This window comes from Cinclus cinclus, chromosome 4 (genome assembly GCF_963662255.1).
Source record: "Cinclus cinclus chromosome 4, bCinCin1.1, whole genome shotgun sequence".
In the NCBI taxonomy this organism is placed as follows: domain Eukaryota; kingdom Metazoa; phylum Chordata; class Aves; order Passeriformes; family Cinclidae; genus Cinclus; species Cinclus cinclus.
Genome location: NC_085049.1, coordinates 42,830,165 through 42,843,769, shown reverse-complemented (window position 1 = coordinate 42,843,769; position 13,605 = coordinate 42,830,165). Strand labels below are relative to the sequence as shown.

General features: G+C 36.4%; 1 protein-coding gene across 7 annotated transcripts in view; it reads right to left on the bottom strand.

Annotated features, from left to right (window-relative positions):
- Window positions 1–13,605, bottom strand: part of MON2 (MON2 homolog, regulator of endosome-to-Golgi trafficking) — a 65,571-nt gene that overhangs the window by 25,065 nt on the left and 26,901 nt on the right. For 4 of the 7 annotated variants that reach the window (XR_009933157.1, XM_062491967.1, XM_062491969.1 and 1 more), the window contains 11 exons: window positions 11,772–12,001; window positions 10,641–10,722; window positions 9,762–9,949; window positions 8,415–8,527; window positions 7,237–7,341; window positions 6,906–6,986; window positions 6,745–6,818; window positions 6,537–6,627; window positions 5,236–5,337; window positions 3,181–3,291; window positions 2,344–2,519 (listed from right to left, as the gene is read on the bottom strand). Coding sequence is in view for 6 of the 7 variants with exons in the window: in XM_062491967.1 (XP_062347951.1) it covers window positions 2,344–2,519; window positions 3,181–3,291; window positions 5,236–5,337; window positions 6,537–6,627; window positions 6,745–6,818; window positions 6,906–6,986; window positions 7,237–7,341; window positions 8,415–8,527; window positions 9,762–9,949; window positions 10,641–10,722; window positions 11,772–12,001 (1,353 nt within the window). In the remaining variant the exon portion in view is untranslated. Of the gene's footprint in view, window positions 1–2,343; window positions 2,520–3,180; window positions 3,292–5,235; window positions 5,338–6,536; window positions 6,628–6,744; window positions 6,819–6,905; window positions 6,987–7,236; window positions 7,342–8,414; window positions 8,530–9,761; window positions 9,950–10,640; window positions 10,723–11,771; window positions 12,002–13,605 lie in introns of all 7 variants that reach the window. The other 3 variants (XM_062491968.1, XM_062491970.1, XM_062491971.1) reach the window with 2 other exon arrangements.

Here is a 13,605-nt window from a genome sequence, read left to right as displayed (position 1 = left end):
GCAGAAATAATTTCAAAGCTTTGTAATACAGAAGCTTGGTGTCCTTCAGGATACATAGACCGGGAAAAAATTTCAAACTACAGATATGCCAGTTACCTATACCACAAATACAAATTATTTTTTTTTTATTAATCCAATATCAAAATCAGAAGTGGGACATTTCCACTGTATTGTAACAGCCAACACGATACAAATACCAGAGGAATACACAAGAAACTTCACATGGACAATAATGGTATAACTAATAAATCTCTAATATGATGAATACTCCAGAGAAACATCCATCCTACCATGTAAGACCAAAGTATTTATCAATACTATACTGACGGAGGACAAAATCACACAGTACTCTCCCCCATCATCATTACTCATATAGCAGTCTATATAGTGAAAGAGACCCAAAACTGCTGCAGTTCCCCCTCCAGTACAAAGTTTCATAACTATGTGATCTTCAAGGACTCTAAAAGAAAAGAGAAGGAGGCAGGAAATCAAAGTATCGTTCCACTACTCATTTTGAAGTACTGAGCTAATGGGAAAATAACCCATCTTTCTAAACTTCAAATGCAAGGCTGCAAGAACAAATTCAGATCAGTTTTTCCCAGTGAAGGTCCCGCACTACTATGTGTTTGAAGAAAGGTTTTAAAAGTCCCTCATGTAAGTAGCAACAGCTATAGCACTCTTCAAATTGTGAAACTGTCCTTGGTGTTATAGGTGATCACAAAGAGGTAACTATGAATAGAAAAAAACTTAAGCTTAGTCAGATTGTATAGGGCATTATCTATGCTTAAAATAAACAGAGGCTTTTTTCCACTGAAAAAGTTTTCAAAGACAGGCTTTCTTTGTTTGGCAGGCTAGTACTGTACAATCCAGAAGTGACCAAAGTATGGTTTCTGGCAATCAAAACAGCATTTTCTGTATTTATAAAAGCCTGGAAAGAAATTCTCCAGGAAGCAAAATAGATTCTGTTCTGGAATCCAGAATGTTCACTAATCATAGGGAAGACACTTGTGAAGAAAGTCTTGTGGTCAGTAAGTTAACATTTAAAGTATGATAAAAGCAGCTCCATCTTGTGCTCACAGCTATAACTTAGGTAAGAAATTAAACTCTTTCTCACGGAAAAGAAGGCATGCTTAATTTTTTCCTACTGTACTTAATATGATGTGGACAAACAGTGGTATGTAATTGAAGCAGATTATTCCATATGCTTTGAAGGAGGAGACTAAGATATAACACAAGATGCTAGTAACATCTTGAGATATGAGCCAGTGAGATATGGATTTGAGATTTAATGGGATCTGAAGACTGTCTTGAGAAGGAATTTGTGGTGGTTCTCATCCATCACTAACAATAGTGAAAATCAAAAGGCATGCAGGAACACATTGCACCAAGTGTGGAAACAACTACCAAAGGAAGCTTAATTACAAATAAGAGGATGCTCACAAACAAGAATGTCAAATTCCTTGGGAATTCTGGTAGTTACTACTGCCAGTGCAAACAATACTGGTCCAAGAGCAAAATCCTTCAAGCATTTGAAGAGGCTTTAGGTTTTTATATGACCAGAAGACTAAAGCTAAGGTGGGACAAAAGGAGAGATATGCCAAGGAAAATTCTACTAACACTAGAGTTGTATGATGACCTATCCTGCTGCCAGTTTTGACTAGTGTCCAAAAACAATAAATATGGTTTGAGTGTGTGGGTATAATTCTTGGTGCTTACAGTTGCAAAAGCAGATGTTCAATTCACTGCTCATTTCATAAATACTCCTTGCAACTTCATCTCTCACTTTCCCTTGTGGGCAGAGAACAAGTCCACCTCTGCTGGCAACAGAGTCAATTGTGTAAGTCAAGGGATTCACCCACAGCCAGTAAATAATCTTCCATCCTTCTGCTACCAGCAACCATTTAGGTAGGAAGGCTTCAAGAAAAAGAGAGAGCGATCAGAAGAAAACACACACTAGAGACTACTGGATGATTTAAGAAGAAAAAGAAACAACAGATAAACTGAGCAACAGCTGATTCACACAGAAGTATCAGTAAGCACCAGAGATGTGTCCACCAGATGGTCAAGAAAAAATGAAATGATACACACTGAGTAGTCCTCAGTGCATAATGCATGTTGGCTACAGGAGAATCTAGAGTGGAATAATATTCTGGTCTTTTGGAAGATTGATCCAGTAAAATAAAGTGTGCTTTAAAAAGTGTATTTTTGCTGAGTAAAATCTTTCGCAAGCCAAAAATCACAAGGAAACTAAGATTATTGAAGTGGCTATTAAAGTACAAAAATATAAGAAGAACTTTTTCTACTTATCTTACATGAGTTTAAAATTTTATTTCCACCACTTACCCCTGATCACTTTGGATTGCCCCCATGACTCCAAGCACCAATGGCCAACCAGGTCCTAAGCTGTCACCCTGACTCTGTAAAATCTGTAGTACACACTCCAACTGCTTGATCCTGATATCAGGATGAGTAATGTTTGACAGCTCCTTTAGTGGATTCAATAAAAGCAACTGCAGTCTCTAAAAGTAAACAGTAAAGCATATTAAGGATGCTAACATTTAACTGATTCTTAACTATTTTTATGTGCAAGTGAAAACATACAGTACAAATTAAAGAATTAATTGAATTAATTCAGCAGCGCACTCACAAAATGCTCAAATTCAAACCACAAAGGGTCTTTGCAGAAAATCTACCTTCCTGAGTCCTGTTCTCCAGGCTCCTCAGGAAGCAGCTACAGATGCTGCTACGTTGCATAAAAAGTGTCATGCAACTTCATGCTCACTTAGCAGGGTTACACTCAGCTTCCTACTCAAGAGACCTTGGAAAAAATATCTAATGAGTCTCAGTAGAAATATTAGAAAGCTTTATTAATCATGGATTGAACAGCTGTAATTTAGAAGGTTAGGCAACCCCTTTTTTACCTCCCACAGCATCACATATATACTATTAAACATTCTGAAGTGTTTTGCACTCATGAGGGTGACCCATAATTTGTTCTAAGAAATGGACATAATATGCAAGCATCACTCTTAGTTAGGTATTTGAAAAATGAAAGAGGACAGTTTATTAGAATGCATGTTCACAATAGTTACATCTAAGTGTTATAGCTACAGACTTTATATACTCATTAGTAAAGTTGCTTTAAGAATGAAGGAGGAAAGCATCTGCTCTTAAATTTACCTGATTTTGAGATAATGGAGGATCATGTCTGAATGTCAGTCCTGCTTTAATCAGAGAAGTTAAAGCTTCTGCTCCCCATTCTCTCATTCTGGAGTTGGGATGCTGACAGACCTGGAAACACAGCAATGTTTTGTTTAAAGTAATTTTTATTTAACCAACATATATAATATATTAAAAGCTGGTATTTTAATTATATTAGAATGTACATATAATAGCATAAGAATAATACAATAAATCTCTAAATTATAAAATGTGGCTTCATAGTAAAACAAGAAATTTATCTTTCAGATAGACATACCTTCTGAACAAGGAAGCAATTGGAAGCAGGGAAAGACAGAAGGAAACATAATGAAAATTACATATATACTACAATTCAAGTAAATAAATTATCCAAAATTAATAAACTAACTGCTAATTCTGATAATGATTGACTAAAAAGCACCAAACAACCCTTCAATAAATGCCTAAGACTCTCAAGTTTAACTTAACCTAAAGCTACAAAATTGGAAGTTTCACACACTGCTTAACATAATCAAGTGAGGAACATGACAGTAGGCAACAAAGAAAGTGTCTTCTATACTCTCAAATACAAAAAGTAACTACATATTGAAGATAAATCTCACGCTCCATTTTAAAAACTTGACAAAGCAATAGTGAGCATCTTTAAACTTGAGTTCCAAACGCATACCTTCCTTTCTCTGTCTCTCTAAATTCTCTAAACCTAACAACTTTGCTGATTGCTTTTTTTAGAATATACAAATTAAAAACATTGTGCTTATTCATTTCTTAGATAGGTAGTATGAACTGTGCTGCATCTAATACATTACCCTCAAACTAATATGGGAGGTGTATAGTTTCATTGACCACTACATAATTATTCCCACCCACCCTTCCAGCCCTAGCTCTGGTGTGAGAACCCAGAGTCAAGTCCAAGGCAATATCATAAAGAAGGCTGATGACTTTTATTGCTAGACCATTCTCTTATCAACCACTAGCCAAACTGCAAAGAAGAACAATATAGAAGAGCTAGTTTTATGTTTAAAAATCTCGACAAGAAATAGCCACTCTCCTAATTTACTTACATTTTTAAAACTTTATATAAAATAAAAAGTGAGAATTTTAAGTACTTGATGTTCTGATTCTGTCCAGATAACCAGTTCCAGAACCAAGTACTCAGGATGTGGTTAGTGAACATTATTGTCTTGTACGGCAAATAATAAAGAGAAAGAGATGTCTGTGCTTTAAGTCTTTAAACCCAGAAGTATCCAATTTTTTTCTCCTAGATAAAGCAATATGTGGCATAAATAGACCAATGGCCAATCCTTGATATTGGTTGGAACAATGCACAGGTATTAAGGAAGTGTCTGATACATTCTGGATTAGGAGGAAGAAAAGCCTTCTCCTTTACCCACTCTAAAACAATTTTTTCTCCTACATGTGTGTGCAGAGAATTAAAACTACAGTTACATTCAAGCATCTGTTTTTAGTTTTAAATTCAAAATGCAAGGTTTTTTCCTTGATAAAGTATATTTTTTGTGTTGAGGTTAAAATTCTAAAGAAATTATAATAGGATTATGACATTTTTATACATGAACAGTATTCGCTTAAATAAAGCATTCAGAAGTTAGCTTAAATATTAAAATGAAACAACCAAACAATCCTTTCTTAGTAAATCTCCTGGCTTCAATTCTATCTTCCTAGATATTTATACTGTGTGAAACAGTAAGACATGTTTGCACTACCTTAATTAGAACAAATATATGAAGTATAATTACTTGATCTTTTTAAACGACGTTGTGTCAAAACCATATAAAGACTGATGGCACTCTAAAGCAAAGTTATCACAAGATATTAAAATAGTGTAATTCAAATATGTAAATTCACTTTTAAATTCTAACCACAATGCATTCAAGTGGCAAAAATAAAGTGCCTAAACCAAAATATATAATCACAATTTAGAATGTTTTTTAAAATTACACATTAAAAGCATATTTCCACAAGGTCTTCATTAATACAAACTAAATTCTAGTACAAGTGATAAAAGCCATTAGTTACCTCCAGAAGATGACCGGTCAGAGGTCTCCAAAGAATCTCAATCCTGCGCATGTTAACTAGTCCCGTTTCCAGTAATTTAGCAACAGCAAAAAGTGATGGTTCCTTAATAAAGCGTAATTTGAACACATGACGGTGAGGTTACTGCGACAAGGCGAGAGCATTCTGCTAGGGGGTCATTTCTGAGCTGAGGCGCAGCGGGCTCCACAGGCCGGGAAGGTCCCGCGGCAAGGGCAGTGCCGCAGGAGGCCACACGGGGGCAGCAGCCCGAGCAAAGCCAGCACTGCGGGCGCGGAACAAACGCGCCTCCGCTCAGCCCTCCATCCAAGCAGCTCTGCAACACGCTCAGCCAGAAAAACAGCCCTTTCCCCACCGCAACTTTTCTACTTCAAATCATATGTGAAACAAGCTGGAATACTTCATTTCATAATATCCCAATTCTTTAATTTGCTTCACAAATGCTCTGCAGGAATACTATACATTTTCCATTCATCAAATATATCTGCAAATATTTGTGAAAAGCCTCGATTTTACTTTTTTTAAAAACCACTCTACAGTCAAAATGACTGTTGCACTGAAATCATTATCTCTTCACATTTCTGCTCATTTCTTACTCTAATTTTCAACTGATTTTAAACACAAACTCTGCTTATTAATTTCATTCTCTGTTGCAGTAATAGCAAAATATTATTAAACATGTTCTCTGCCTTCATTATCTTTAGTGTAACAGATTAAGGACCAACTTTCAGAAACTCTCCTCTGGGATAAGATTATGACTAGGAGAATACATATTCAATTTTACCAAATGACATGGTCTTCAACCTTTCTGGGCTAAAGGTTGCTTACTGAAGCTGAAATGAATACTAACTATGGTTTTCCCAGGTAAATATGACTTATCAGGTTTTTAAATACCTAATTGTCAGGCTTTCTCTGAAGTACATTGTAAAAGAAAATTGAATTGAACACCAGCATCTCACAGGACATACTGTGCTACTCAGCATCCCTAAACTCTGATATTACAAGGGATTTTAAGAGTTTCATCCACCCACAATCTTGTTAATGGAAACACACAACATTCCTTAACTAAAAAGCACAGGAACACAGTGAGGATGTTTAGAGAATCTAGTAACTGTATGAACCATTAAAAACAAGACATTCTCTGCTTCATATTTTATTTTTTAATCTAGAGCATCAAAGGTACTACTGGTTTTAATTTTAGAAATAGTTAGCTTAAAGGATAAATGTACACATCTTTTGCCTGTTTCATAAAAACATTTAAAAAAAATAAACAACTCTATTTATACCTTATTGTTTCCATAGGCCATATCCATGGCTTCCAGGGACAAGGAGCAAAGGGCATTTATTAAGTGATGTAAAGACACATCATCAAGGTACCTGAAAAATAACTGCTATCAAAACACTGTCAAGTTTGATATATGCACTATTATATACTATACATACTATATACATACTATATACATACTATTTTAATTACAAGATAAGGTTTCTTACTGTGAGTTTTCAAAAAGCTTTGAAATCATGCTGGATATAGATGGCAGATCAGTCATAACTGCTGTAGTCAGAACCTTGAAAAAAAGGCAGAAATACGTCTTATGGATTGCAATGGAAAATACTATATAATTATTAACTGAAAAACAAACAATCATGCTTACTGTGCTTGGCCCTTCCACAGCTCTTCCAGGTTTTAATGCACCCCCAACACTAGGCTTCAGTCCCAGAATCCACACAAGATGCTACAAAATACAAAAGGATCATTTTTCAGGCAGAGAAGAAATTAGCACTGTACTCAAGCATGCCACCAACCTTCCAGCCAAACAGAATGGAAGAGAAATGCTATAGTACTTATTCACGGCAATTTACAGTACACCATGAGAAAACTCAAGAGGTTTTTCTATTGCTCACTGAGCAACTGAAAACCAAATTATAGCAAAACACCAAGGCATAACAACAAGGCATAAATATTTCCTGTGAGGGAAATATTACCTGAAGGGTAGCCAGAACAAGTTGCCATGATGTACCAAGAACAGCTCCATGGAAATGAGCTAAGTTGAGTAATGTCCTCATACACTGGATATTTTTTGATGTCAGCTACAGAAAAAAAAAAAACAACCACCATACAGCCATCCAATTTTTATCATTCCACAATGATAAGTGTTTCTAGCAAACTTCTAATTTTTACTGACGTGCCTTAAAACTACATTTTGCTTGCACTAGTTAAATGTATTTTCTTTAGAGAAGTAGTTCAGTATTTCTCCTCCTTCTCTCAGGCTTATCGTGGTGAGGCTGAATATGAGTACTTGCATGCTGCATCCAGCTCTGAGGTCCCCAACATTGGCAGGACATAAATCTGCTGGAGGGCCACCAAGATGTCTAGAGGGGGGGGGGGAACACCTCTCCTAAAAGGAAAGGCTAAGAGGATTGGGATTGTTCAGCCTGGAAAACAGAAGGCTTAGGGATGACCTAATTGCAGCCTTCCAGTACCTGAAGGGAACTTCACGAAAAACAGGGCAAGACTATTTACAAGAGCATGTAGTTACATGACAAGAGAGAATGGGTTCAAATGGAAAAAGAACAGGTTTCAGTATTAGGAAATACTCTTTACTGTGAGGCTGGTGAGGCACTGGAACAGGTTGCCTAGGGAAATAGTGGATGCCCCATCCCTGGCACTGTTCAAGCCCATGTTGGATGGGGCTCTGAGCAAGGTGATCTAGCAGAAGGTGCCCCTGCACATGACCAGTGGGCTGGAGTGAGATCATCTTCAAGGTCCTTTCCATCCCAAACCATTCTATGATTTGACCACTTCCTTCTCCTCCCAGTTTCACATTATTATCGGACACAAGTTCAGGTACTCCAGCTTAACTGCATCACCTCCAAAAAATCAGCCTTCACAAATATGCACTTAACACAGCTGAGATCTAGAGTTTTCCAAATGGAATAGATAAGAACTTCTGAGCTAAAAGTCAGAAAAAAACAAGAATAAGACTTCTTTGCAATTAAATAACTTTACTGTCCAGGGCTGTTCCAAATCAAAGGCTTAGGACAAGAGTTCAGCTGATCATTATTTGTAAGAATGCTGTGTATCTGTAGCCTGGTTTTAAGATATGCTGAGATGCAGGAAGAAGTAGTAAAGCAAAGTAAGATCACTTACAAGTTGTACTTACCATAACTGTTCCCTGTGGCTGAAGAGCTAAGGGTTGCCCTACTGCTACAACTTGCTGGTGAGACTCACTTGAGGGACTAATCATTTGAACATTCTGTCCCTGAATTGAGTATGCTGGAGGAAAATTGAAAAGAGAAGGAAAAAAAAAATCTAAATTTAAAATCCAGTACTTACAGTAAGAACCACCTTCTGGCAAACAGACTTCAGAAAATTTTTTTACAGTTGTTTAGCTTTAATACACCTCACTTTGAGACTTTTAGCTATATTTAGGTTACAGTGTCATTGTCCTAGAGAGTTAAAGATCCAACAATCACTCCCTGTTTCTAACTATTAGACATTGCTTGCAATACATTCATACATTTTATTCCAAGACTGAAATATTTATGATTAAGACATGAGTATTAGACTGTCAACTCAGTTTTTGGTAGTAATTGTGTATAAACAGTAACACTGTGTGCTACCACTGTACCAGTGCATTCAGAAAACGATGGTGTCATTGATGCTATATGATGGTATTTTTCCAATATGGGACTTCAGGGAGACTCATTTTATAACTCACTTGACCATAAAAAGAAGAGCAATCTATACGAAATAATTGCAGTTCCCTACTTAGTTTCTATAGATATCTGTGTAGCTCATTCATGTGTACTTCTTCACAGACTTACAATCTAATAATACACTCAGCTGGTACACTGAACTGAAGTAAGGGTGCTGGTCCTTGTTCACACAGTAAGATATTTTTGTTTTATATTAGGAGCTCTAATGCTAGATTCATCTGTATATTCTTCAGGTAGTTGCTTTTCTTAGTAAGTAGTAATTCACTTTCAAAGTTAGTAACAGAGTACATCCTAAACCAGCATATATTATGAATTACATAAGATGGGACATACCAATTCAGCTTTTTGTAGGCTGAAGAGAGCCCAGAACTTAGATCTTCCACTTACACATAAATATTACCATCACTAGACCATTAGAAAAGACTGTAGCACATCACAAATGCAGGATGTTCTAGCCAAAGCTTCAGAATCCAAGTTGCCCCCGAGACCTTTTCAGATTTTGAATGCCTAATATCCTTTGCAGATCTTTACAATGGTAGACCGATCTCCTTACAATTTGAACCTCTGACATATGTGACTCATTCAGGAAATTTTAGGTTGATCAGAATTATAGTCATCAAATGCTGCAAGACTAACCAGTTCTGAAAAGCAGGTGACCTAGGTGCTGTCTGAAGATTCTAACTTACTTCAATATAGCCAAATACTACAGCTTTGTGGCTTTGGAATCACATCCTGGAAAAAATTGCGTTTAGAGGACAATACAAAGAAACACAATTAAGAAAAATGTATACATTTACATTTGCTGGACAGAGCTGCAGTTGTGCTGTTCAATACAGTAAGGGCATAGTGAGGAGGCAAGGATCCTTTGCAAATGGCAGTGATAAAGGCATCTCTTGAGGTTACAAGACCCAGTCTTCCACAAAGGGCAGCCATGGTCAATTCTGCTTTTAGAATATTTTCAGTGGCAGCCTCATCAGTGCTGAAAGAGTACACATTGTTCATCAAGAATTAATACAGAGCACAGAAGCAGGCAGCTAACCAAAACAGAAAGCCATAAGAACATATACTTTAAACCCATTAAGACTATATATATTGAAGAACAAACATAACTAATCAACAAAATTCTTCAGAACCACTTCCTTCAAAATTGGACTTTACTTCTCAGTGACTTGGCAAATGAGACTATGAGAAGATATTTAAAATTAATTTCAGAAAAGGGTGTTTGATTACAGAAAGCTTTTTAAAAGAGTCAATTAATTTACCATAGACATTTACTAGTTAAAACCTTTTCCACTTTAAAGATTAGATCGTACTAACAAGAACCAAGACATTACTTAGTCCCTTACTTGAAGTAAGCAGGACATGGAATCTCTTCAATATGTTGAAACATGCAAGCAAAGTAAAAAGAAATAATTTAAATAGTTTAAATACAACCCCTTGAAAAATGCAATTTAATTGCTTTGTACTGAAATACATTAAAAGTTGATGTTGGACTTCTGGAGACTTCTGTGCCATTTACTCATTCAGTCTAAGCCACAAACCTGACTGCTCAGATGCCATGAACAGTACTTATATTGAAAATTGTCAATTCGACTGCTATCAAAAGTCAGTTCAAAATATAGCTTGGAATATCAACTTAGAAAAATAAGGGGAAATGAAAGACCATATACCTTGCATCAAGTAGGAGGGACAGAGCAGCCAGAAGACCACACCAACAAGCATTCACCATTTCTTCCCAGACCGCTCTGTTAACTTAAAAGAAATATATATAGCAGAAACACAGTGGTTCCCTTAACAGCTTTCAACTGTATCACAAACAAAATGCTTGCTACTGCATCTTTTGAAGTGTTTTTGTATGTATGTTTACACAGATATACGTGCATACAGAAACATACTCATACCAGTATTATTTAAACAACTTGCATTTAAAGTACATCTATGAGGTTAAAAAAAATCACCAGGCGATGCTTTTCCTAAATAGCATAAAAAACCCACACCAAAATCCAACTTACCACAGTATATATAACCATTTTTTATCTTTGTCTCTAAAAATAAACATTCAGAAGTGCAAAAATATGGGGCAAGAAACTCGCTGCAATTTTGCAGTTGATTAAAAACACTCTCCTGTGGTATCTATAATTTGTTTCTTTCATTCAATCGGGGAAAACACATTGGTCTGGCAAAAGGGCATCTGCCCAGCCCATCTGCACACCTCTCCCTCTCCACGGAGCCGGTGCTCCGCAGCACCACGGAGAGCTCCCCGCCGGGACAAAGCCCTCTGCTCCCCCGCTGCCCTTCCAGCAGCCCCGGCGCCACGGCTCAAATTCGGCCGCACTGCTTCGGCTTCCTGGGGTATGAGCAAACTCACTGTTCCAACACAAGTCTTTGTGTACATACAGATCCCCGTGTATTTAGACCCCAGACTCATATGCTCCACAAAGACAATATTCACTTCACAGCAGCTCTGCTTTTAAAGAAGTCCTGCTCTATATACTGCAATCTCACTTTCTCCCTTAAATCATTATTTTTATCTTGTTACTAGAAATATATTTTTCTTTCAACATGGTCATAAATCCATTTCTGACATTCAGTCTCTTGTGACCTTAGATCTCAGTGTTAAGCCAAAAGCAGAACATCAAATCATGGTACTGCTGCTCATCAGAAAAAGATAAAACACGCTTCATTGAAAGTTTTTATACACAAATAAGAAACAATAAATATAAGCTAAAAAAGCATAAAATTTTAAAATCTGTTTTTGGTAAAACTGTTGTATTTCATATAGTGTTTGCATTTTCAAATACCTAGTTCTTTCTCTGACTGGTCAGAAACAGACTGCAAATCTTGCTCTGAAGACTGTGCTGGTAATGAAGTTGCCTCTACTGAGGTTTGAATGACAGTTTCTGCCTCTCCCAACTCTCCTTCGATCATGGTAGTGATACCACGGACAAGATCCAGCAAACAGTGAAATGCCACTGACATTGCATAGCCTTCAGGAATTGTAGGTGGCTCAACTTTGTCCAGCATCTCCAAACTAAAAAAATTGAAAACATGACACTTGTGTAGCAATACCACTGTTTTTAGAAACAATAATAAATAACAAGATTCCAAATGAATGTTAAGTACAAACAGGTCCCAAATACAATCCTTCAAGATTTATTGCAACTCAAGAGAAAACCCTTTAAGCCATTAAGTAAATTAAATATGACAGCAACAAAAAGGGTACAAACCCTTTTATAGATCTGCAAAAAACATTTCTAAAAACTAACAGATATAAGCAATCATCATGAATAATTCTACTTGTATTATTATTTTACTTAGAACCACTGCAACAGAACTATACAGAAGAATACAAGTATCTAGGAACCAACAGAGAAAATATATCAGTAAGTCATGACAATGTGAACATAGTTATAACAAATTGAGCACAAGTCAGACATTCTATTATCATTATCTTTTGAGTCCACATGACTGGAAAAGCCTGCCCATAGCTAGATATTACATGGGCCAAATATTCGTCACCTACATGCATAAACAATGGAAGTAATTTTTAAAAAGAGGATATGTCTACATAACTCACTACTGAAAAGCATGCAATTAAAACATCACTATGCTGGAACAGCAGCCTCATTGCCACTTTTCTCCATCTTTTACTTTAAAAGCACATAAGGAACTGCTGAGTTACAAATCCAACAAGATTTGTAGCTGATACAGCAGCAGCATCTATACAAGTAGAGACAGTCTGTTATAAAAACTACTATAAAACTGCTACCACAACAATCATTATTTTGTAATTTTTCCTCTACAAACTACACTTAAAAAAGCTACATATTCCAGCTAAAATATACCAAAGATACTTTTATGATCCAGTGTCACCACTCTTGCCTGCACAAAGGATTTTTCCTTCTCCCAAAAATGCCACACTTCAATCATTACCTCTAATTTCCTGAAGATAGCTGCCTCAGATATCTGGGGGAGCAGGAAGTATAGCTAAATCAAGTGGTCAGCATTTCATTCTCCATATACAACTAAGTGTGAATACATATACAAGTCTAATTAAAATTAATAGTGGGTTTTATAGTAACAATACATTTGGGAGGTAGAGGTCACATCCTTTTACTTTTGAAGACAGAAAATGCTAACAACTGAATAAATTATATTGTTACTGTTGCTCTTACTGTTACAACTGAGTTGTTACTGTTACATGGCAATGGCCATGAAAAGTCTTGAAGAGTTTGTCTTCTCTTAAAAACGTTTAGGGCCTTAAGTAAAGGGGAAGACAAAGCATAGTGGTCTGTGGAGAAACTTGCATAAAAGTATGAGATGTGACCATGTCTGAAAATCTAATGGCAGCAGAAGAGAATTGATGCTAGGATGTGACACACTGCAGCAAGTCATCTACTTACATACAGGGACTACAGACAAAAGTACAAGATAGGAGAAAAAAACTGCTTTGAAATGCTTGTGACAACTCTGTAATATTATACAAAAGAAAACAATGCAAAAATTATGCAGAGAAAATCAGAGTCGCTTGAGGTAAAACACAAGTTTAGAGCAGGACAGGAGACTATGATAGTGCCTACAAAATTCTTGAGCCAGTTAAGAATAAATAGTAAGAAAAAAGAAAAGCAAGAAAAG